General features: G+C 42.6%; 1 protein-coding gene across 2 annotated transcripts in view; it reads right to left on the bottom strand.

Moving 5' to 3' along the window:
* LOC110508635 (solute carrier family 22 member 23) overlaps positions 1-26822 on the bottom strand; it is a 59014-nt gene that overhangs the window by 6985 nt on the left and 25207 nt on the right. For both annotated transcript variants that reach the window (XM_036966130.1, XM_036966132.1), the window contains exons 4-8: positions 17274-17442; positions 13385-13512; positions 2830-2932; positions 1631-1869; positions 921-953 (exon numbers count right to left, since the gene is read on the bottom strand). In XM_036966130.1, coding sequence (XP_036822025.1) covers positions 921-953; positions 1631-1869; positions 2830-2932; positions 13385-13512; positions 17274-17442 — 672 coding nt within the window. The remainder of the gene's footprint in view (positions 1-920; positions 954-1630; positions 1870-2829; positions 2933-13384; positions 13513-17273; positions 17443-26822) is intronic.

Raw genomic sequence — 26822 nt, 5'->3', positions numbered from 1 at the left:
ACTATAATACCATGCAGTAGTGTGGTTATTACACAGTCAACATCAGGTTTATTTGTTATAATGGACTGTAGTACTACCAAGTTGCACGACTAGCCTACTGCTGGTTCCATGTGTTAGCTGTAATGTTTCACTGTGAAGGACAAGCAGGCTGGATCTGAACGTGTGTTTATGCAGTAAACAGAATGCAGCTAGCTTGTCCTTGAGAGACGTATTTATTCCTCGATGCCTACGGGCATTCTGAGCCCCATGGTGCCTGTGTTTGAACTGTCACTCATAGTCGGCAAACAGAAACGACACGCCATGGTTTGCTCTAACGGGATCCGACTGAACTCTGCAATGAGTTTGAGTTTGTTGTTCTTAGGGAGTGGGTGGGAGAGTGGGAGTGATTGGGAGAAGGGGAGAGATAGGACAAGTCACAGTATTTAGGTCGCAGTGATGGTGAAATACCAACCTTTGCTTTAAACCACCCCCATTGCACAACAAAACACACCGCAAAGCACCCTTGTCTTTCTGCTACTATGTTGGAACACTGACATTTTCTTAGTGTCCTCCAATCTTACACAAATGTCAGAGTTCCTCCAGTCTTTGTCTAATCACATCAAATAAATCACGTTAAGACATCTGCAGCTAGCCAGCGATCATAATGTGTTTCTAACAGCTTGAACCACATTTAAGACAGTAGATTGGTTATCCATTTATTGTGGAATTCTCTCATCTGCCTAGGACCTTGTTGTTGGTTTTTAAAATCGAGCAGTTGCAGTATTTCCAGTAAGCGGATTATAAATGGAGTAAACAGTTAAGATCCAGAATGATGGGCTATTGATTAGTTAAGGGTCTAGGGTAGAGCAACTGCAACCAGGGAAATATGGGCCGAGTTCCCACAAGAATGAAGAGGAGAGAAATTGATGGTTGTACTGTACCTATATTCAGATGTACACTGTATTTCCCTAGTACTATAGGAGCCATAGGGAGAGAGAGGAAAACAGAAACAGGTTAATATATAGTCAAATGATCACACACACACACTTCCAGTCACAAAACACACACTGGTTACACCATAGCAATAACAAGACAATATGTTTGCTGTTTGAATGATCTCAAGGTGTATTTTGTAGGTCTAGGTTAAATATATGTTCCCTCAACATTTGTAACTCTTTAAAAAAAAAGGACTAGGTACTGTCAGATTTCGGACAACATCCGTCCTTGTTACACAGTAAAGAGGCCACCTCCCACAGACCTACATTCAAACATCATCATCATCATCATCAAAACAACTATACAGTAGCTAACTATAAAGACTATTTCACCTCCACCCCCAGGAGGTCAGGGCCCCCTGAGCACATGACCTGCGTGCTCGGCCGTCAGTAATGACGATTAGGCCTACCAGCTGGCTAGACTACCTTACATAGCAATGTTAGCTGACATAAGAGGAAAACTACTGATGCACTACCAAAGTTTCGAAATGTAGATTCTACTTTTCTAACTCTCAACAGAGAAAAATGTTTTTTGGTCAGGGGCCCCCTAGTGGCCACGGGGCCCTACACGCAGTGCATAGTTGGCGTATAGGAAGAGGCAGCTGTGTGTGTGTGTGTGCACTATACCATTGCGTATTATACTGTAGGCTACTCACAGTTGAGCAGGCCTAGCTGCAGCAGTGATGCCAGTGCAGTGATTATCATGAACATGAGCAGGCCACCCCTCCTCCCCATCAGGGACACTGCCGGGCACAGTGCAATGCATGATGCCACTGCGATGCCCGCCATGGTGTAGTAGTCAGCGTAGAAGTTGTGGAACATGGTGGACTCGTGGGTCTCGTGGTGGTCCATCATACTGCGGGCAAAGCAATGGTGGATCCCATAGCCCGTCAGTCTGGATATAGCGAGAGAGAGCGAGAGAGAAAAGGGTATCAAGAAAGAGAAATAATGAAAACAGGGATAATGGGTGTGGGGTAGTGCAAGAGAGGGAGAAAGAAGTAAGGAGATGAGTGTACAGAGGACAGAGAAAGAAAGAGGGATGTTGGGAGAGAGGACAAAGAAAGACCATATGAGTTCAGACAGAGAGTTCAGATGAAGGAAAAAAAAAAAAAAAAAGAGGAAAGTATTTCTATGAAACAAAAGTAAAAGCACACAAACCCTCTTGCTCGTCTCCAGTTCTCTCATAAGAACACAGCTCATGAAAAATGTATGGTCAGACTACAGCTAGGGACACTGTGCACTGAAATAGCCTGGGCTGTGTCTAAGTCTGCTGTCTACAAATGACTGGGTTACGTGAGTGAGGAGAGGTGAAGCTTGTTCTGAAGGCCAATGGACAGAAAAACCGGCGGACAGACAAATGGACAGAGGCAGGACTGCAAACAGCACAGAGACAGGAAGACCGAGGGATGGACAGACTGATGGATAGACAGATAGGCCTGCTAAAAGCAGACGGCCACTGCATCGAGCTGACAGGTCAATAGTCCCATAATCACGGCACACCGGTTTATAGGTAGTTTCAGGAGCCAATGCTAACGAGTGTTACCACAATGACTGGAAGTCTACAGGAACAGCCAGCATGCTAGCTGTTATGCTAGCTGTTCCCATAGACTTCCAAGTCATTGCGCTATAGCAATTGTGCAAATGGAAGTGAGAAACTTCCTTCAAACTGAACGCAGAGTCAAACATGTTATCCACAAGTTCATCTGACTCTGGGGAAGTAGACAAGGGGCCTCATTGCCAAAATCCAGAAGTATCACTTAAACACCCAGAGTCGTCGGACTGGCAGCTGCATCATGGACACACGCACACAATACTACATAAACTCACACACACACACACAAACAAAGATACTTACGAGTTCACGCAGAGGACCACAATGTTTTTCCACAGGTTCCTTGTCCCCACCATCTTCACAATACATGTCTTTTTGGGCTTCTTCTGAAGAGCTTTCTGCAACTCTGAAACAGCGTAGAGAAATCAGGTAAATATGACCACAATGCACTCATCTACAGGCTGTACACAGCCAACGAAAGGGCTTCATCTGAGGATACGAGACTAAGGAGGATAAGAGACTAAGGACTAAGAGACAAAGGACACCTTCAGCTGCAAACTGTGATTCATACCAAGACATTTCATCACTTATCTCTGTTAGAAAACAGGAATGACAGGGGGAAAGAGTGAGTGGGGAGGGGGAGGAACAAGTGAGTGAATTAACAATTGAAAGAGGAATGTTTTCAGAAGACAATGCCCCAGGACAGCGCAGATCATAGCATGGGGCATGGATGTTTGGAAGTACGAGGTGTTGCTATGAAAACAAACCTCCGCTTTGGTCATGTGCACACACACACACATACATGTATGCACGTGACGGGCAACATTCCAAGTTTTTACTCAAAGTTGCTCTCTATACAATCATGGAGCTCTGAAGTCATCCTCTGGCCTAGCGGCACAGCCATAATCCCTTGCATAAAATTGGCCCACAAACGGCAGGCCCTTTTCAGGGGTTAGTTATGTTACATTCAATAGGCTACATAATGTGTGTGTTATCTAATCTTTATTTGGACAGGGAAGATATGACACCTAGGTCTCTTTTCAAAATGTGCCCTGTATAATAGAATATAAAACATACCGTACCAGTCAAAAGTTTGGACACACCTACTCATTCAAGGTTTTTCTTTAACTATTTTCTACATCATAGAAAGAAATAACATATGGAATCATGTAGTAACCAAAAAAAAAAAAAAAAAAGTGTTCCATCAAAATATATTTTATATTTAAGATTCTTCCAAAGTAACCACCCTTCACCTTGGTGACAGCTTTGCACTCTTGACTTTCTCTTAACCAGCTTCATGAGGTAGTCACCTGGAATGCATTTCAATTAACAGATGTTCCTTGTTAAAAGTACATTCGTGGAATTCTTTCCTTCTAAATGCATTTGAGACAATCAGTTGTGCTGTTACAAGGTAGGGTTGGTATACAGAAGATAGCCCTATTTGGTAAAAGACCAAGTCCATATTATCGCAAGAACAGCTCAAATAAAAAGTGAAGAGAAACAACAGTCTATCAATACCTTAAGACATGGAGGTCAGTCAACCAGTAAAAATGTTTAAGAACTTTGAACCTTTCTTCGAGTGCAGTCGCAAAAACCATCAAGCGCTATGATGAAACTGGCTCATGAGGACCACCACAGGAATGGAAGACCCTGAGTTACCTCTGCTGCAGAGGATATGTTCATTAGAGTTACCAGCCTCAGAAATTACAGCCCAAATAAATGCTTCAGAGTCCAAGTAACAGAAACATCTCAACATCAACTGTTCAGAGGAGACTGCGTGAATCGGGCCTTAATGGTCAAATTGCTGCAAAGAAACAACTCCTAAAGGACACCAATAAGAAGAAGAGACTTGCTTGGGCCAAGAAACACAAGCAATTAGACTGGTGGAAATCTGTCCTTTGGTCTGATGAGTCCAAATTTGAGATTTTTGGTTCCAACCACCACCGTGTCTTTGTGAGACTCACAGTAGGTGAACGGATGATCTCCGCATGTGCTTCCCACCGTGAAGCATGGAGGAGGTGGTGAGATGGTGGCTACCACAACATTCTGCAGCGATACACCATTCCATCTGGTTTGGGCTTAGTGGGACTATAATTTGTTTTTCAACAGGACAATGATCCGAAGGCTATTTGACCAAGGAGAGTGATGGAGTGCTGCATCAGATGACCTGGCCTCCACAATCACCCGACCTCAAACCAATTGAGATGGTTTGGGATAAGTTGGACTGCAGAGTCAAAGAAATGCAGCCAAAAAGTGCTCAGCATATGTGGGAACTCCTTCAAGTCTGTTGGAAAAGCATTCCAGGTGAAACTGGTTGAGAGAATGCCAAGTGTGTGCAAAGCTTTCACCAAGGTAAAGACTGGCTACTTTGAAGAATCTCAAATATACAGTGCCTTGCAAAAGTATTCGGCCCCCTTGAACTTTGCGACCTTTTGGCACATTTCAGGCTTCAAACATAAAGATATAAAACTGTATTTTTTTGTGAAAAATCAACAACAAGTGGGACACAATCATGAAGTGGAATGACATTTATTGGATATTTCAAACTTTAACAAATCAAAAACTGAAAAATTGGGCGTGCAAAATTATTCAGCCCCCTTAAGTTAATACTTTGTAGCGCCACCTTTTGCTGCGATTACAGCTGTAAGTCGCTTGGGGTATGTCTCTATCAGTTTTGCACATCGAGAGACTGAAATTTTTCCCATTCTTCCTTGCAAAACAGCTCGAGCTCAGTGAGGTTGGATGGAGACATTTGTGAACAGCAGTTTTCAGTTCTTTCCACAGATTCTCAATTGGATTCAGGTCTGGACTTTGACTTGGCCATTCTAACACCTGGATATGTTTATTTTTGAACCATTCCATTGTAGATTTTGCTTTATATTTTGGATCATTGTCTTGTTGGAAGACAAATCTCCGTCCCAGTCTCAGGTCTTTTGCAGACTCCATCAGGTTTTCTTCCAGAATGGTCCGGTATTTGGCTCCATCCATCTTCCCATCAATTTTAACCATCTTCCCTGTCCCTGCTGAAGAAAAGCAGGCCCAAACCATGATGCTGCCACCACCATGTTTGACAGCGGGGATGGTGTGTTCAGCTGTGTTGCTTTTACGCCAAAACGTTCAATTTTGGTTTCATCTGACCAGAGCACCTTCTTCCACATGTTTGGTGTGTCTCCCAGGTGGCTTGTGGCAAACTTTAAACAACACTTTTTATGGATATCTTTAAGAAATGGCTTTCTTCTTGCCACTCTTCCATAAAGGCCAGATTTGTGCAATATACGACTGATTGTTGTCCTATGGACAAAGTGTCCCGCCTCAGCTGTAGATCTCTGCAGTTCATCCAGAGTGATCATGGGCCTCTTGGCTGCATCTCTGATCAGTCTTCTCCTTGTATGAGCTGAAAGTTGAGGGACGGCCAGGTCTTGGTAGATTTGCAGTGGTCTGATACTCCTTCCATTTCAATATTATCGCTTGCACAGTGCTCCTTGGGATGTTTAAAGCTTGGGAAATATTTTTGTATCCAAATCCAGCTTTAAACTTCTTCACAACAGTATCTCGGACCTGCCTGGTGTGTTCCTTGTTCTTCATGATGCTCTCTGCGCTTTTAACGGACCTCTGAGACTATCACAGTGCAGGTGCATTTATACGGAGACTTGATTACACACAGGTGGATTGTATTTATCATCATTAGTCATTTAGGTCAACATTGGATCATTCAGAGATCCTCACTGAACTTCTGGAGAGAGTTTGCTGCACTGAAAGTAAAGGGGCTGAATAATTTTGCACACCCAATTCTTCAGTTTTTGATTTGTTAAAAAAGTTTGAAATATCCAATAAATGTCGTTCCACTTCATGATTGTGTCCCACTTGTTGTTGATTCTTCACAAAAAAATACAGTTTTATATCTTTATGTTTGAAGCCTGAAATGTGGCAAAAGGTCGCAAAGTTCAAGGGGGCCGAATACTTTCGCAAGGCACTGTATTTTCATTATTACATGATTCCATGTGTTATTTCATAGTTTTGATGTCTCCACTATTATTCTACCATGTAGACAATCGTAAAAATAAAAGAATGAGTAGGTGTCCTGTAAACTAAAAATATTTATTTATATACACACACACACACACACACACACACACACACACACACATGTAAATAAGTAAACAAATACAAAATCAGTGCAGGCTCCTCAGAGGAGGAAGGAGAGGACCATCCTCCTCATTGATATGTAATATCAATAAAAATAATGAAACAAAGTTAGTCTTTTTAGATAAAACTTTACTAATGTCACCAAATAATTGATTAAAAAACACTATTTTATCAATGAAGGTCTATGGTAACTTCAACAGCACTCACTGGGGTAGCACCATGGTGTAGCCAGAGGACAGCTAGCTTACATTCTCATCTGGCTACATTGACTTCAATATAAAACCAAGGAGGCTCGTAGGCCTCACCCCCTGGCATAGACCTACATGGTAATTATGACCAGTTCTGTAGGACGACCTCCAACCAATCAAAGCTTTTGCAGTATGAAGTGATATGTTGTCCATCCAATCATAGGATTAGGATCAGAGAATTAATCTAGTCCGTTTAATTGGGGTTGTGCTGCAGAGCATTATGGGGGGGGGGGTTCTATGTGTTGAGAAGCTTAGGGAGCTGGGGATGTTATGTTTGTTCCTTGTATAAATAGGTTTAACTTCTTTTAATGAACATATACCACCCCCCCACCACCCGCATAGCTTGCTGGGTGATGTAGTCTAAATGTTATTAACACACAACACATCTTCCTTCCTTTAAACAGAAAACTACTTTTCTCTGTAACTACACGTCACATCACATTTGTTTACTCAACCTGCATAACACGCAATTTTCAAGAACACACATTTCTTTCCCCCAATATTTTTTTTTACATTCCTCTCATCACTTAAAAAGGCAACGAACATATTTCTGATGTATTTTTTTCCCCAACTAAATATAGTCTGTCCAACAATACTCTATTGTGGCTCTATTTCTTTTCACAAACAAAACATTCAGTCCAGGTGCCCCTTTTTACATTTTTTAAAAGCAATTCTCAATAAGCCTTTCAGGGACTCTTGACAGTCCTTTTTGGTCGTTCTGTTGAAGTGCTTCCTGAAACAGTTGGACAGCGTTCATTGTCAGCCAGGGTGTTCTGACTGAATTGTCCATTTCTAAAGGCATTTGACACTTCAGCAGTATCCTCCTGATGATCTTCAGTCCCTTGAGTGGATGGCTGCAGCCTTAGATCCACTCTGTTTCGTCTCAGTTGTGATCCACGCTCCGTTTGGATCTCATAGGATCGCAGTGCAACTTCTCTCTGCACACACCCTTGCTCCATCCAGGTTCCTGTAGTGATGTCTGAGTCGTACATGATCTCCAGGTTTCAGTTCAGGTAATTGTCTTGCTCTTTTGTTGTGTCGCTGTTTGTTTGTCTTTCTGTTTTTCCTTCACAAGTTTGATTTTGTGAGCACCTCGGTGTTAGCAAGTCCTCATGGATGGGTAGGTTGGTTCTGATGTGACGTCCCATCAACATTTGTGCAGGTGAAAGTGCGCTGCGGTAGATCAGAGTTTTTAGAAAATCCCCCTTTCCATCGTGTGCCTTTTTCATCAGACCTTTGACAATTTTGACTGAACTCTGCTAAGCCGTTGGACCTTGGGTAGTTGAGGTGTTGTGTCGGAATCCCCAGTCGTCAGCGAACGATTGGAATTCGAAACTTGAGAACTGCGGGCCATTGTCCGAGTACAGTTCAGACGCAAAGCCATGTCTTGAAAAGACTGATTTCAGGTAGGTGATTACAGCTTTGCTGGAGGTGGTTGTCAGTGTTGCTACTTCAGGGTAGTTTGAGTAGTAGTCTGTTGTTACCATGTGAATTTTGCCATTGCAGTCAAAAAGGTAAACTTTATAGTAGAGTCTGTTGGGTACCGGATGAGGCATTAGCGGCTCTGCTTGCTGCTTTGGCCTGTAGGGCAAACACAGTTTACATGAAGCAGTGGTCTGGCTGATTTCCTGGTTCATTCTTGGCCAGTACATTACTTCTCATCCTCAGCGTTTGCATTTTTCCTCACCCAAATGGCACTTGTCTATTTTCTGTAGCATTTCTTTGCGTCGTGTCATGGGAATGACAATCTTGTTGCCTTTGAACACTATGTCAACCACAACGGTGAGCTCTGCTCTGGACATCCAGTAATCCTGTACTCTCCTTAAACAGTTTTTCTGTACGGGCCAACCTATCAGTGTTGTTTCTTTCAACTCTATCATTGTTTGGTCAGGTGCGTTCTTGCTTTTAATCTGCTCCATTCTCTCGGAAGACACAGGAAGTGATGCTACGATCATCTTTTACTGCATGGCATACTTCCACAGAATCAACAAAGAATTATTCAATCTCCTCCTTGACTGTATGAAGCTTTTTCCTTTGTAGCCTCAACTTTTCAGCATTTTGAGAAACTATTTTTTCCCAGTTGTTACATGATTTGCCATTTGCAAGGCAATTTCTTGGCTTGTGGATGAATCACAAGTAGTGTTTTGATTGCTCTATTTTGCTTGTTTTTGTTTTGTAAGGCATTGTGTGTGGTGCTCCTCTCTTTTTATTGCATACACTGACGTCTCATCTCTATACAGCTCTTTAGCTTGTGCTCTGGAGGTTTCAGCTGCTCGACACATATTCACTGCTTTATCCAAAGTTAAATCTTGCTCACGCAGCAATCTCTCCTTGAGTCCATTATCAAGTATGCCACAGACTATCCTGTCTTTCACTAGTGAGTCTTTCAGATGTTCAAATTCACACGTTTTGCTCAGTGTGTTCAGCTCAGCCAAATGCTGGTCAAAACTGACTCCCTGTTTCTGATCGTCAGAGAAAAACTTCCCTCTCAAACGTGACGTTCTGGCTTGGTTCAAAGTACTCCTCAAATTTAGCCATTAGCACAGTCAATGTCAAGTTTGCCTCGTCTTGCTGAAAGCCATTGTAAAATGTCCAATGCATCCTCTCCAATAACATGCAGAAAAATGGAAGCTTTCAATTTGTCATCATCTCCCCCTGCTCCACTGGCTGCTAGGTAGAAAGGCTTAATCTCTGCTTGAAACATTTCCAATTGTCAGCTAAATTGGCTGTTAACTGCATAGGAGTAGGAGGACTAAGCCTATCCATGACGGAGAACAGGAACAGTGTCAATCTCTTACTTCAGTATGTTGCTCATCAACTTGCTCGTCAACAGATTCCAATGCAGCCTTGCTCTCGCTGCATTCACTCTCGCTGCTGCGGCTCGTTGTCCTTGCTCTCGCTGCTGTCACTCTCACTGCTGCGGCTTGTTGCCCTCACTCTTGCAAGCTAGCATCTTCGACTACTCACGTCACTTGACTTGTGGTAGAATGTTCAATTTTCATCGCAGAAATTTGCAGAGTAACTCCTTTCTTTTCTCTGTCTCGTCATAGGGACTACCAATCTGACACCATGTTATGTTTGTTCCTTGTATAATGACAAACCGGGGCGTAGGTTTTAAGTACTTTTAATGATCATAGACTTTAGCTACAAAACTCCTTGTTTAGCCACGCAAGGCATTCTTCAACCACCTGCTGGTTAATCAACCATAGCTGGTTAAGAAGGAGCCTTTCATCAAACTGCCTGATCAAGTGGACCAAGGTCTGCGTATTCAAACTGCGCAACACCACGAGAAAGGAATAAGAAACATGGATATTCTTAAATGCTTATCGACCCCACTGCATTTTTGGCATGTAAGAATGGGCTTTTAGAGGACACGGCGAGCCGGAACTTTCCGCTAACAACGGCAACTACAAGGAGCTTGCAGCGGTAATTGCACTGTACAATGCTTTACTTGCTGAAAATATGGAACTTGACTGTCTTTTCTGGGATGTCGAAATCAATAAAGAATGACTTGATCGCTTCCATCGCATCATCCATTAAAAGTGAGATTAAAGAGAGAGGCTGAGGCAGCACATTTTTTTCCCCCGCACGTGCTTAAGTAGGCTTTCCACTTTCTTTCTGTGTTTATTTAGCATAGGTGAGAACACAATCACTCCGGACAGACACGAGAAAAAGCAGCCTAGGCTACATAAAAAGAGATCTGACCTGCTGTATTTGATGAAAAAGAGACTATATTTCAGTCTGATCAACTGTAGGCTACAAATAATAACAGCTGCATACAGACTATGTGTGCTGTCCATCTGGTCAGGGTAAACAAAATTGATAACGTTATGTATTTATAGTCCATTTGTGTGTCAGGAGAAAATGTGAATGGGAACAAATTTGGTTGATATTCAAACCAAGGCTGGCTAGACTGGCTATATGTCCTATATGTCCAATCCAAAGTTAAATCTAGAATTGGCTTCCTATTTCACAACAAAGCATCCTTCACTCATGCTGCCAAACATACCCTTGTAAAACTGACCATCCTACCAATCCTCGACTTCGGCGATGTCATTTACAAAATAGCCTCCAATACCCTACTCAACAAATTGGACGCAGTCTATCACAGTGCAATCCGTTTTGTCACCAAAGCCCCATATACTACCCACCATTGCGACTTGTACGCTCTCGTTGGCTGGCCCTCGCTTCATACTCGTCGCCAAACCCACTGGCTCCATGTCATCTACAAGACCCTGCTAGGTAAAGTCCCCCCTCATCTCAGCTCGCTGGTTATCATAGCATCTCCCACCTGTAGCACACGCTCCAGCATGCATGCATGCATGCATGCATGCATGCATGTATGTATGTATGTATATATATATATATATATATATATGTATATATATATATATGTATATATATATATATATATATATATATATATATATATATATATATATATATATATATATATATATATATATATATATATATATATATATATACATACATATACATACATATATATACATATATATATACACATACATACATACATACATACATACACACACACACACACATATCTATCTAGTCACCCCCAAAACCAATTTTTTCTTTGGCCGCCTCTCCTTCCAGTTCTCTGCTGCCAATGACTGGAACGAACTACAAAAATCTCTGAAACTGGAAACACTTATCTCCCTCACTAGCTTTAAGCACCAACTGTCAGAGCAGCTCACAGATTACTGCACCTGTACATAGCCCACCTATATTTTAGCCCAAACAACTACCTCTTTCCCTACTGTATTTATTTTATTTATTTATTTATTTTGCTCCTTTGCACCCCATTATTTTTATTTCTACTTTGCACATTCTTCCACTGCAAATCTACCATTCCAGTGTTTTACTTGCTATATTGTATTTACTTTGCCACCATGGCCTTTTTTTGCCTTTACCTCCCTTATCTCACCTCATTTGCTCACATCGTATATAGACGTGTTTATACTGTATTATTGACTGTATGTTTGTTTTACTCCATGTGTAACTCTGTGTCGTTGTATGTGTCGAACTGCTTTGCTTTATCTTGGCCAGGTCGCAATTGTAAATGAGAACTTGTTCTCAACTTGCCTACCTGGTTAAATAAAGGTGAAATAAATAAATAAATGTTTTCAATCCCAAATTATTAATTGGAATGAATTTATCAACATAGTCGTGATGACAGAGTAAATGTTTTATTAGTTGCATGATAAAAAACATGCTCAGCCCTGTGAGTTATATTGTCTATCAGTTGTCTCTATTTTTTTTTTATCCGTTGTTTTACCAGGTAAGTTGACTGAGAACATGTTCTCATTTGAAGCAACGACCTGGGGAATAGTTACATGGGAGAGGAGGGGATGAATGAGCCAATTGTAAACTGGGGATTATTAGGTGACCGTTATGGTTTGAGGGCCAGATTGGGAATTTAGCCAGGACACTGGGATTAACACCCCTACTCTTAAGTGCCATGGGATCTTTAATGACCTCAGAAAGTCAGGACACCCGTTTAATGTCCCATCCGAAAGATGGCACCCTACACAGGGCAGTGTCCCCAATCACTGCCCTGGGGCATTGGGATATTTTTTTTAGACCAGAGGAAAGAGTTCCTCCTACTGGCCCTCCAACAACAGCAGCATCTGGTCTCCCATCCAGGAACTGACTAGCTTCAGAAGCAAGCCAGCAGTGGTATGCAAGATGGTATGCTGCTATGTATTCACTTTTATTCTACAATGTAGAAAATAGTAAAAATAAAGAAAACCTTGAATGGGTAGGTATGCCCAAACTTTTGACTATTAATGAGCGCACACACACAAATCACCCAGAAAAACAGTTACATTCAAAGGGGCATCTATACCATTTCCTCTGTCAATACCATAGTTCTCTCTTGTCCACTGCAGGAATATGGCATTGCCTACATTATGGCACTGCCTATGGTTGTATCTAGTCACTATCCAAAGTGATTGACCTGGCCCCATCTGTTGTCTGTGAGCAATGCCTCTCCACCCTCGAAAGGCCCTAATAAAGTTAATTAAGGGTCCGGAGGGTCCCATCCGGAAGGCCATGGTGTAGGTTTACTACCCTGCCAATTTCCCTCGGCCCCAGGAGAGAGGACTGTTACTATGGGAACCAGGCATAGAGGAAGGAAGGGGATTTCCCCAGTCAGATCCATTCAGACTGACCAAGCACTTCTGTCTCAGAGACGAGCCAGCGGATCTGGCTAGGGAAATAGTAGATGTAAAGTCCTTTCCCTTCAGAAGAAGACAAACTCATCCACTTTCAAATAACCAAAAGCACAGCAAATACACAGAGAAAGAAATTCAAGCCCGAAGACTGATGTCTTGAGCTGAGTAGTTACACAGCATTAATATCACCAGTTTTAAAACTGAGATGTGTACCTGTGACTAGAGCAGTTAAGAAAGGGATGACCTCTCCCCTGTGTACTATACCTGTGAGGATGTGATCCGTGTCCAGCTCGGTGTTAACCTGGTTCTTCTTGGCAATGTGTCCCATGATCCACTTGGAGCGGCCATACTGTTGAGTGGCCAGCAGCCACCGCAGAGACTCGGGGAAGATCCTACATGGAGACAAGAGAACAATCTGCTCAAGAAAATATGAACCGTTGAATCAATTAAATTAGTCCCTTTTTTCCCCATTGGGATTTAATGAGAGGCTGAAAGGAACCTCAATATATAATCCCTCCTTCCTCAGGCTCTGTGGGAATCCCCGGGTACTGGAAAGTGTGTGTGTGTGTGTGTGTGTGTGTGTGTGTGTGTGTGCATTCATGCTTTCTTTCTAGCTGATTGAAACGCATTAATAACTGCAATACTGTACTCTCGCTCGTAACCACTATGCTACCTGCCGCTCATCAGGTATACAGTGTGAATATGGTTAATGAATGAGTATTTATTGCCCAGGCCTTAGAGACACCAGCTGTAGTAACATGAACAGTAGAGGTCATTTGAATGGATGTTAAGCTATTAATTATCATACGCTATTATGACTGTTACTACATTGGGGAAGCAACTGGAAAATTCCCTTGGGTCCAAGAAGCTTCCCTCTGATTCTACACAGATACAGTGCCTTGCGAAAGTATTCGGCCCCCTTGAACTTTGTGACCTTTTGCCACATTTCAGGCTTCAAACATAAAGATATAAAACTGTATTTTTTTGTGAAGAATCAACAACAAGTTGGACACAATCATGAAGTGGAACGACATTTATTGGATATTTCAAACTTTTTTAACAAATCAAAAACTGAAAAATTGGGCGTGCAAAATTATTCAGCCCCTTTACTTTCAGTGCAGCAAACTCTCTCCAGAAGTTCAGTGAGGATCTCTGAATGATCCAATGTTGACCTAAATGACTAATGATGATAAATACAATCCACCTGTGTGTAATCAAGTCTCCGTATAAATGCACCTGCACTGTGATAGTCTCAGAGGTCCGTTAAAAGCGCAGAGAGCATCATGAAGAACAAGGAACACACCAGGCAGGTCCGAGATACTGTTGTGAAGAAGTTTAAAGCCGGATTTGGATACAAAAAGATTTCCCAAGCTTTAAACATCCCAAGGAGCACTGTGCAAGCGATAATATTGAAATGGAAGGAGTATCAGACCACTGCAAATCTACCAAGACCTGGCCGTCCCTCTAAACTTTCAGCTCATACAAGGAGAAGACTGATCAGAGATGCAGCCAAGAGGCCCATGATCACTCTGGATGAACTGCAGAGATCTACAGCTGAGGTGGGAGACTCTGTCCATAGGACAACAATCAGTCGTATATTGCACAAATCTGGCCTTTATGGAAGAGTGGCAAGAAGAAAGCCATTTCTTAAAGATATCCATAAAAAGTGTTGTTTAAAGTTTGCCACAAGCCACCTGGGAGACACACCAAACATGTGGAAGAAGGTGCTCTGGTCAGATGAAACCAAAATGGAACTTTTTGGCAACAATGCAAAACGTTATGTTTGGTGTAAAAGCAACACACCATCCCCACTGTCAAACATGGTGGTGGCAGCATCATGGTTTGGGCCTGCTTTTCTTCAGCAGGGACAGGGAAGATGGTTAAAATTGATGGGAAGATGGATGGAGCCAAATACAGGACCATTCTGGAAGAAAACCTGATGGAGTCTGCAAAAGACCTGAGACTGGGACGGAGATTTGTCTTCCAACAAGACAATGATCCAAAATATAAAGCAAAATCTACAATGGAATGGTTCAAAAATAAACATATCCAGGTGTTAGAATGGCCAAGTCAAAGTCCAGACCTGAATCCAATCGAGAATCTGTGGAAAGAACTGAAAACTGCTGTTCACAAATGTCTCCATCCAACCTCACTGAGCTCGAGCTGTTTTGCAAGGAGGAATGGGAAAAAATGTCAGTCTCTCGATGTGCAAAACTGATAGAGACATACCCCAAGCGACTTACAGCTGTAATCGCAGCAAAAGGTGGCACTACAAAGTATTAACTTAAGGGGGCTGAATAATTTTGCACGCCCAATTTTTCAGTTTTTGATTTGTTAAAAAAGTTTGAAATATCCAATAAATGTTGTTCCACTTCATGATTGTGTCCCACTTGTTGTTCATTCTTCACAAAAAAATACAGTTTTATATCTTTATGTTTGAAGCCTGAAATGTGGCAAAAGGTCGCAAAGTTCAAGGGGGACGAATACTTTCGCAAGGCACTAAGACAGAGTGTTCTCCCATGCCTCGCTATTCCCACTTCTATTTCATACATACACTACCGGTCAAACGTTTTAGAACACCTACTCATTCAAGGGTTTTTCTTTATTTTAACTATTTTCCACATTGTAAAACAAAATTATGAAACACATATGGAATCAATTAGTAACCAACAAAACCAACAAAAAGTGTTAAAGAAATCAAAATATATTTTATATTTGAGATTCTTCAAATAGACACCCTTTGCCTTGATGACAGCTTTGCACACACTTGGCATTCTCTCAACCAGCTTAGTCACCTTCCAGGTAGTCACCTGGAATGCATTTCAATTAACAGGTGTACCTTGTTAAAAAGTTCATTGGTGGAATTTCCTTCCTTCTTAATGAGTTTGAGCCAATCAGTTGCGTAGTGACAAGGTAGGGGGGTATACAAGTCCATATTATGGAAAGAACAGCTCAAATACGCAAAGAGAAACGACAGTCCATTACTTTAAGACATGGTCAGTCCATACGGAACATTGAGAACTTTGAAACATTTCTTCAAGGGTAGTCGCAAAAACCATCAAGCCCTATGATGAAACTGGCTCTCATGAGGACCGCCATAGGAAAGGAAGACAGAGTTACCTCCGCTATAAAGGATAAGTTCATTAGAGTTACCAGGCCAAATAAATGCTTTGCAGTGTTCAAGTAACAGACACATCTCAACATCAACTGTTAACTGTTCAGAGGAGTGTGTGTGAATCAGGCCTTCATGGTCGAATTGCTGCAAAGAAACCACTACTAAAGGACACCAATAATAAGAAGAGACTTGCTTGGGCCAAGAAAATCGAGAAATGGACAGACAGTGGAAATTTCTAATTCAAGGCACACTTAACCAGCATGGCTACCACAGCATTCTGCAGCGATACACCATCCCATCTGGTTTGGGCTTAGTGGGATTATAATTTATTTTTCAAGAGGACAATGACTAAACACACCTCCAGGCCGTATAAGGGCTATTTGACCAAGAAGGAGAGTGATGAGTGCTGCATCACATGACCTGGCCTCTACAATCCCCCCAACCTCAACCCAATTGAGATGGTTTGGGATGAGTTGGACTGCAGAGTGAAGGAAAAGCAGCCAACAAGTGCTCAGCATATGTGGGAACTCCTTCAAGACTGATGGAAAAGCATTCCAGGTGAAGCTGGTTGAGAGAATGCCAAGCGTGAGCAAAGCTGGCTAAGGGTGGCTATTTTAAAAATCTCTGTTTAACACTTTTTTGGGTACTACATGATTTCATATGTGTTACTTAATAGTTATTTCATAGTTCTACAATGTAGAAAATAGTAAAAATAAAGAAAAACCCTTGAATGAGTAGGTGTCCTAAAATTTTTGACCGGCAGTGTACATAATATAAGCATTGGATAAACAGAACCCACATTAGCCTACAATATAACCCAATCATGAACAGTAGTGTATGATGATTGGGAGTGGTAGGCTATAGCAAGTAACCAAGTAAATTAAAATCAGTATCAATCTCAATGGGATCACCCGTATAATAAACAGCTAAATATATCAATACAAAGATGCTAAATTAAAGCAGGTGGTGGGTATAGCCTGTCCCAAAACTGTTTTGTGCTTTGCCTGAGATGGGGAGTAAAGTAGGTGTTGTCCTCACCAGATATAAGAGACCATGAGGATCAGCGGGCAGATGATGACGGCCTGCAGGACCTGCCAGTCTCGACAGAGGTATGCCATCCCTGGCATAAGGAGCTGCCCGCCCAGCACCACGAAGCTGGCCACCATGGTCATGGAGAAACGCCAGGCTGGTAGGCACAGCTCAATCCCTGGAAAAGAGAAAGAGAAGACTTGAGTAATATTACAATACAGACATAGGCACAGTCACAGTTCTAGACAGAGCTCGACCGCAGGGGGGGGGGACGAAGAGAGAAAGCGGAGAGAGGTTAGCCTACAAGTCAAACCAAAGGTCAACAATGTCACCCCCACATTTTCTCAACTTGACAGAGAGTGGACAGAGGGGAGAGTGGCACTAGTTCCGCCACACAGCTCCATCCCTGGGAAGGAGAGGAGGTATCCTGATACCGATGCCACTATCGTGAACATTGTCTAATTACCTTGTCTGGAACTGATGCAATACAGAGGTAAGATCAGGGACATTGTATGACTGACGCCACGGCATAAATTGGCAATTATCATGCAGAGAATATGACGTCAAATATTTGCTTATTTTGTCTTAAGAGCACTGAAGAGTCACTGCCCTGAACCGAGCCCATTGCGGTGAACTAACGATGGCCAACTTGTACTTACTTCTCCCCAGCTACGATAAGAAAGATCCTGGTTCATTCATACAGTCATTAGCATGCATGCCACCACCTCGCTAGCCGCTAGCCGGCAGAAACACACAACTCAGCCCCTTAGCTGGCTAGCTAGACGCTGCAGCAGCACACATTATAAAATATATTAAAAGCAGGCAAGGTGTCTGGTATTGTAACAGTTGCTTTGCCTCTTTCTTCCCCTTTCTCTCCCTCAGCCTTTGGTCCTCCATTAATTTCTTCCTTTACATCTCCTCCTGTCTTTTTTGACTTGTGTTTTATTTTCTGGCGGCCGCATTCTGCACCCGGAGCACGCGGCCCAGCTCCAGATGGGTCTTTCAAGGTGACAGGCCCGGGATAATACAGAGACTGCAGGCTGTAGCTTCGCTCCACTACCAAAGAAAAGCCTGGAATTTCAATTAGGATCTGCCCCCCTCCTAGCTCGTATGAATAATGCTCTGTGTTCGTGGAACAGTAACACAGCTGGAACCACCAAGCTAAGAGGGGGAAGAGGGGAGAGAGGAGGGGGGTTGCGTTTGGTGTAACTTCAACCTGACACTAACAGTAACACAGCTGGAACGACCAAGCTATGACTGAAGGAGTGAAGAGAGGGGGGAGAGGGAATGTTGGGTTTTTGAATAACCTCATCCTGTAGCTCAGTGGGAGTTTTGTGAGTAAAGTCATGGTCAATGGGAATAGCATTGGTTTGGTGTTGTGGTTGTGAGGATCACACATACGGACGCACTAACAGAACATTCTGTACAGAATGACTACGTATGAAAACATGTAAGACACTCATGCAGACACACACACAAACAAACTCCTGAAGGGGCAGAATGGGGGTTGAGGGGTGAAGGTGGGGGCCACCTAAGCACCTTCCTCCAGCTGACCCTAATCTTTCCCACCCCTCCTAAATCAGCAGTCCCACAATTCCCTGCTCCAGATCCGAACCGCCAACCATCAGCTCGGGCCCTTCCCTGCCTGCTGACACAAACAAGTGCTCAGCTGATGTCAAGCAAAACACTCACAGAAAGCCAGGGTGACAGGAGTGACCAAATGCACTAATAAAGGGCTTTGGTGACAACAAGGTGGTCATTGAACGTCAGGGTGATATCATCGAAGGTTGACTAGGGGTAGCCTTACCAACAAAAGTGATAATCTTCTTATTTTTGCTGCATTTACCAATACAAGCAGTTGAGTAACACAAACACAGTGTGGGATCCTAATAGAGCATGCAACTTCAAGAACTGAACGTCCAGTGAGCCAAAGAAGGCCCATTGTTCTGAGAACACTACAATATCTGACCACTGTCTTTTGACCAGCAATCACATGATCTGCTCATGCCCTCCCCCTTGCCTCACTGACCCCGGCTACTGGGTTTGTGTCTGTAACACATTTGTGTTCCCAGGGCCCGCTCCTTCTAAATACAGTACACACGGACATTCAGTTGAAGTCTGAAGTTCACTTTCACCTTAGCCAAATACATTTACTCAGTTTCACAATTCCTGACATTTAATCCTAGTAAAAAAATCCCTGTCTTAGGTCAGTTAGGATCACCACTTTATTTAAGAATGTGAAATGTCAGAATAATAGCATAGAGAATTATTTATTTCAGCTTTTATCACATTCCCAGTGGGTCAGAAGTTTACATACAGTCAATTAGTATTTGGTAGCATTGTCTTTAAATTGTTTAATTTGGGTCAAAAAAATTTGGTAGCCTTCCACAAGCTTCCCACAATAAGTTAGGTGAATTTTGGCCCATTCCTCCTGACAGAGCTGGTGTAACTGAGTCAGGTTTGTAGGCCTCCTTGCTCGCGCATGTTTTGTCAGTTCTGCCCACATATTTTCTACAGGATGGGGTCAGGGCTTTGTGATGGCCACTCCAATACCTTGACTTTGTTGTCCTTAAGCCATTTTGCCACAACTTTGGAAGTATGCCTGGGGTCATTGTCCATTTGGAAGACCCATTTGCGACCAAGCTTTAACTTCCTGACTGATGTCTTTAGATGTTGCTTCAATATATCCACATATTTTCTCTTTCTCATGATGCCATCTATTTTGTGAAGTGCACCAGTCCCTCCTGCAGCAAAGTACCCCCACAACGATGCGGCCACCCCCGTGCTTCACGGTTGGAATGGTGTTCTTCGGCTTGCAAGCATCCCCCTTTTTCCTCCAAACATAACGATGGTCATTATGGCCAAACAGTTCTATTTTGGTTTCATCAGACTAGAGGACATTTCTCCAAACAGTACAATCTTTGTCCCCATGTGCAGTTGCAAACCGTAGTCTGGCTTTTTTAATGGCGGTATTGGAGCAGTGAGCACTTATTGGAACACTTCCTTGCTGAGCGGCCTTTCAGGTTGAGTCATTATAGGACTCGTTTTACTCTGGATATAGATACGTTTGTACCTGTTTCCTCCAGCATCTTCACAAGGTCCTTTGCTGCTGTTCTCGGATTGATTTGCACTTTTCGCAACAAAGTACGTTCATCTCTAGGAGACAGAATACGTCTCCTTCCTGAGCAGTATGATGGCTGCGTGGTCCCATGGTGTTTATACTTGCGTACTATTGTTTGTACAGATGAACGTGGTACCTTCAGGCATTTGGAAATTGCTCCCAAGGATGTGGAGGTCTACAATGTTTTTTTCTAAGGTGATTGGCTGACTTTTGATTTTCCCATGATGTCAAGCAAAGAGCAACTGAATTTGAAGGTATGCCTTGGAATCCATCCGCAGATACACCTCCAATTGACTCAAATGATGTCAATTAGCCTAATCAGAAGCTTTTAAAGCCATGACATAATTTTCTGGAATTTTCTGGAATTATCCAAGCTGTTTAAAACTTCTTACGGCTAGGGGTTCCGCCTCGACAACATTCTTCTGAAAAGGCAGAGCGCGAAATTCAAAAATATTTTTTTGAAATATGTAACTTTCATATGCAATACACCAAATTAAAAGCTTAACTTCTTGTTAATCTACCCATCGTGTCCGATTTTAAAAAGGCTTTACAGGGAAAGCACACCATATGATTATGTTAGGTCAGAGCCTAATCACAAACACACAGCCATTTTCCAGCCAAAGTCACAAAAAGCAGAAAGAGATAAAATGAATCACTAACCTTTTATGTCCTTTGAGTGCCAACTGATGTTCATCATGTTATACAATACATGTACGTTTTGTTCAATAAAGTTCATATTTATATCCAACAATCTCAGTTTACATTGGAGCTTTATGGTCAGTAATGTTGTGCCTCAAACATCCGGCGAATTTTCAGAGAGCCACATCAATTTACAGAAATACTCATAATAAACTTTGATAAAAAAAATACAAGTATTAAGCACAGAATTATAGATATATACACGTCTCCTTAATGCAACCGCAGTGTCAGATTTCAAAAAAGCTTTTAGGAAAAAGCAAACCATGCAATAATCACACAAAAACAAGCCATGCAGATACCCGCCATGTTGTGGAGTCAGTAAAAGTCAGAAACAGCGTTAGAAATATTCACTTACCTTTGATGATCTTCATCAGAATGCACTCCCAGGAATCCCAGTTCCACAATAAATGCTTGTTTTGTTTGCTATGTCAAAATAACTCATTTTGTTAGCGCGTTTGGTAAACAAATCCAAACTCACAAGGCGTGGGCAAGTCCAGGCAAAAATTCAGACGAAAAGTTTGAAAAGTTATATTACAGTTCGTAGAAACATGTCAAACCAGAATCAATCTTTAGGATGTTTTTATCATAAATCTTCAATAATGTTCCAACCGGAGAATTCCTGTGTCTTTAGAATTGCAATGGAACGCAGCTACCTCTCGTGTGCGCGCATGATCAGCACATGGCACTGCCAGACACCTGGTTGAATCAACTCTTATTCTCCCCCACTTCACAGTAGAAGCCTCAAACAAGGTTCTACAGACTGTTGACATTTAGTGGAAGCTTTAGGAAGTGCAATATGACCCCATAGACACTGTATATTCAATAGGCAAGGAGTTGAAAAACTACAAACCTCAGATTTCCCACTTCCTGGTTGGATTTGTCTCAGGTTTTTGCCTGCCATATGAGTTCTGTTATACTCACAGACATCATTCAAACAGTTGTAGAAACGTCAGAGTGTTTTCTACCCAATACTACTAATATGCATATATTAGCTTCTGGGCCTGAGTAGCAGGAAGTTTACTCTGGGCATGCTTTTCATCCGAACGTGAAAATGCTGCCCCCTATCCCAAGCAGGTTAAAGGCACAGTCAACTTAGTGTATGCAAACTTCTGACTCTGAATTGTGATAGTGAATTAAGTTAAATAAATCTGTCTGTAAACAACTGGAAAAATGAATTGTGTCATGCATAAAGTAACTGATCTCCTTTGCATAGAGTTGATCAGGCTGTTGATTGTGGCCTGTGGAATATTGTCCCAATCCTGTTTTTTACATTTATTTTACAAGTCAGTTAAGAACAAACTCTTATTTTCAATGACGGCCTCGGAAGAGTGGGTTAACTGCCTTGTTCAGGGGCAGAACGACAGATTTGTCGGCTCGGCTACTAGTCCAACGCTCTAACCACTAGGCTACGCTGCCCACTCTTCAATGGCTGTGCGAAGTTGCTGAATATTGGTGGGAACTGGAACACGCCGTCATACGTCGATCCAGAGCATCACAAACACGCTCATTGGGTGACATGTTTGGTGAGAATGCAGGCCATGGGAGAACTGGAATATTTTCAGCTTCCAGAAATTGTGTAAATATTCATGCGACATGGGGCTGTGCATTATCACTCTGTTCACATCAGCAAACCGCTCGCCCACACAATGCCATACATGTGGTTTATGGTTGTGAGACCGGTTGGACGAACAGCCAAATTCTATAAAACAACGTTGGAGAAGGCTTAAGCTAGAGAATTGAAAATGTAATTCTCTGGCAACAGCTCTGGTGGACATTCCTGCAGTCAGCATGCCAATTGCACTCTCCCTCCAGACATCTGTGGCATTGTGTTGTGTGACAAAACTGCACATTTTAGAGTGGCCTTTTATTGTCCACAGCACAAGGTGCACCTGAGTAAATGACTGTGCCGCTTAATCAGCTGCTTGATATACCACACCTGTCAGGTGGATGGCTTAACTTAGCAAAGGAGAAATGTTCAGTAACAGGGAACAACTGTGCACAACATTTGAGAGAAATAAGCTTTTTGTGCATATTGAACATTGGACGGTACTGGGCAAATGTTACGTATCCAAAGGGTGACTACATCCTTTGGATACATCATGAAATTTTGAGTCATGTCTCTGTACATTGAATAAAACTGAGTCAGCAATATGGGCCTACTACAGTATCAAGCTATGGGATAGAAAGTCCCCATCCATCCATGACTCTGGGACTTCTGATAGGGAGGGATATAGCCCCAGGGGAGAGGAAGGGGTCTAGGGGTGAGAGATAAGAATAAAGGGACGAAAGTTTGCAGAGCAGCCAGTGGGAATGTACACCCAGCACAAAAGTGAACTTTACCCTGCTCAGAGGAAGCACAGAGTCTCCACCATAACTCATCTAGAGCAGAGAGAGGGGAGGAAGGGAGGGGGGGGGGGGGGGGGGGGGGGGAGACGTGAAGAGAAGGACGGAGGGGGTTCCGTGGTAGCCCTCCCAGTGAATCTCTCAGCCAGTCACAGATTTCCTCCTCTCTTCTGGCTGAGAAAAAAACACAATTTATCCTGCCTAGACATCCTTATCCGTCTCTCTGAGAAATAGGGCTGATCTCAGCGCTCATTAATGTCTAGTGGGCCAGGGCTATACATCACTAACTGGTCCATGTTCCGTTAAGCCTTTATAAAGCCTTTATTCAGCCTTTATTCCTTTGTGCCTCCATCATTCAGCACAAACAGATCCTAGTTTGGTCAGCTGGTTAAACCGGTGTCCTCCGTGGCCCCTTCATTCTGCTTCAACTGATCCTAGTGCAACCATAACTCATCCTAGTATAGTCAACTAGCTAAGTCGGGGTCCTCCATCCTTGCCTCCATCGTTCAGCTTTAACTCATCCGGTTACATTGTTGGGGGATGGGGATAGTCTGGATAATCCGTCTGTAAATGCTCTACAGAGAAACACCATCAACATACTATCTGTTGATAAGCAACTGCTTGCTAAGACCCATAGACAATCAATTAATGAAAAATATAAAATGACATGGAAGCTACAGTATAAGGATCCCAGACTCGTACATTCTGCACCATGGGAGCGTCCTACATTCACATATGGTCACCGACATGAACTCAGTCTCAGCATGACCACAGACACGTTCACTCACTCAAACCCCTCCATGTCTGTCTGCACATCAGTCTCTTCTCTCCCTCTGTACTGGCAGATTAAAGCTTCTGGATACAGACGGACACACATGCACACACACACTAATTACCGACAGTCAATCTGTCTGAGCAGCAGAACCCAGCCATACATACTGCAGCAGGAAGGGGAACAGAGCCCAAATCCTGCCTGAATAAACCAGCTTTACTATCCCATCACCAGAGGGGAAACAGACCAGGATAGAGCATGGCAAACAGGGGATACACTGTCATCCATCTACTTTTTAAGAGTAGATAAGTGTTTTCCTGTGCATCTTCTCAGTTTCTCTGTGCAATGCTAAATGTACAGCAATGTGGATGTACAGCCGATTCTTAACTGTACATTAGAGCTAGGAGTAGGACTGTGTATGTAATTAAGTTGAAGTGAGTGCAGGCTCTAGTGTCTAAGTTGTAACTACACAGAATAATCGATACAGTCCAATAAGTGTTGAGAAGCATAAAGACTACAATACGTCAGACTGGAATGAATGGACTGATCAGATAGTCAATAGTACATTTCATTTAATGTCACTACTTCACAGTGATCAAGATACAACCCTGCTCCTTTAGCACAAACAGAGCAAGACCGTGATGAAGTCACCTCCTGATAAAAAGTCACAAGACTAGATTTCCCGGTGAGAATATCACATGACCTTCATCTGGAGGTGTGGAATTCTGAATAGATGAACAAATATGGTCACGTAGAGGACGCAGTGATTCAAAGTAACTGACTTAACTCATTCCATCTTTATAAACATGAGAGTATAGACGAGTTAAAGTCAATCATATAATCACAATTATTTTGAAGTTATTTCTTAATGAGTGTAAAAGTTGACTAAACTTAACCCTTTGTGAAATACAACCCAAGTGTTCAATAATAAGGAAGTGTTAGGCATTTGGCAACAACATGTGGTCAAATCTGGATAATTCTACACACACACAAACTTGTGATTCCTACTAGTACACAGGGCTGGGGCACTCCTAGTTAGCTATTTGGTGACATCATCAGCTCTACCAGCTCATCTCTCAACAAGATGCCAGAGTCCTGAGAGAACACGAGTATGTCGTGAGCGAGGCAGGCGGGGGCAAGCCTGGGGAACACACTGCAGCCAGAGAGTGATATCATCAAGTATCGTCTGCTTAGACACTGTTCAACATCCCAGGATCACATGTGCTCTGGAATGATACAGTATGAAGCAACAAGCTGAGGCCTATGTTCAGGGTTGATATGATTTCTATGTGCTGTAGATATACAAAATACTGTGATCTCCCTAACACACGGTATACTATTGTGATTAGCCAAATTAATAAGAGTATGGTCGTCAACATTTACGATTCATTAAGTTAAAATAATAAATTGGCAATATAGGCAACTAAATGTATCCAATGACCTAGCTAAAATGATAAAAATGAAGACTAGTTAAATAGTTGAATTCAAAATCGCATCACAGGCTGGGAGAGAAGAAAAGTGACCTACATAGCTGGGGCAAGACATGAGCTAACAATAACACAGAGAAAGAAACAAATCTAGCTAGCCAAGTCTACCCACTGCGCCTGAGCACAATGACCCTAGCAAAAATGCTAACATACCGGATTTCTACTGACGCTACAGCGCAAAAATGCTAACATACTGTAGGCCTTGTCAGAGATGGAACTCTGAGGTCGAAATACCACTGCATTTCATTAGTGATTCTGCTATGTTTTAAAAATAGGGTGGATATGGATGTGCTAGTCTTAATATGGCCCACTGCTTTGGAGTGCACACATCCTGGGCGTTGCAGGTAAATGCACACATTAGCACAGCAAACATTCATACTTGTGCCAGCATAAAAATAAAAAAAGAGATTGATAACATCAAATCTTCACCAAAAGAGTAATAATGAGTCATCACATCGATAGTGAGCTATATTCCTATCCCTTGCTCCATTTGCCCCACCCTCAGTCTCTCTCTAGCGCACTGCCTTTCTGTTTCTCCCATTGCTCTCCCTCGTCTGGATGGTGATAGGGGTTGTGTCAGGAGCCTCACATCAGCCCTGTCCGCCCCTGCAGTATGGCTGAATCTGACAGGCCAGTGCAGCGAACAAAGGCATTTACACAAACCTCTCCCCTACCGGGGCTTACCGCCCGCCGTAGAGCTCACTGAATGGCTGGCTGGCAGGCACTGGGGATATCATTAAGGGAGGGAAACAGAGAGGAGGTTGGTTATTTTCTCTTACTAACCATACCCTCAGTGTTTCCCCATGCAGGTACAGTAAGGCCCCTAAGCAGCATCCAGTGCCCAAACATACCATGTCTAATACTTTCAGGCAGGGAATGACAGATGGAAGCTAGATGGAAGGGAGCACCTTTCCTACGTAATTAAAGGGGAATTACTGTCACACACTCCAGAGCCTTTTGAGTCACCAGCGGAAAACCCAAGTCACACAGAGAGTATGTCAATCAGCTCCATATAGCGCAGCACTGCGTCCTGTCTCTAGGTAAGATGAAACTGCACTAAAAAAAAGACAGTAGCTTCCATGGTGGTTTCCATGGGGAAATACCGTTGTTGACAGTGAACCCTGCAAAGTTTCACC

Source organism: Oncorhynchus mykiss, chromosome 28, assembly GCF_013265735.2.
Source record: "Oncorhynchus mykiss isolate Arlee chromosome 28, USDA_OmykA_1.1, whole genome shotgun sequence".
Classification (NCBI taxonomy): Eukaryota; Metazoa; Chordata; class Actinopteri; order Salmoniformes; family Salmonidae; genus Oncorhynchus; species Oncorhynchus mykiss.
The sequence above is the reverse complement of the archived record's forward strand: the minus strand, read 5'-3'. Positions and strand labels throughout refer to the sequence as shown.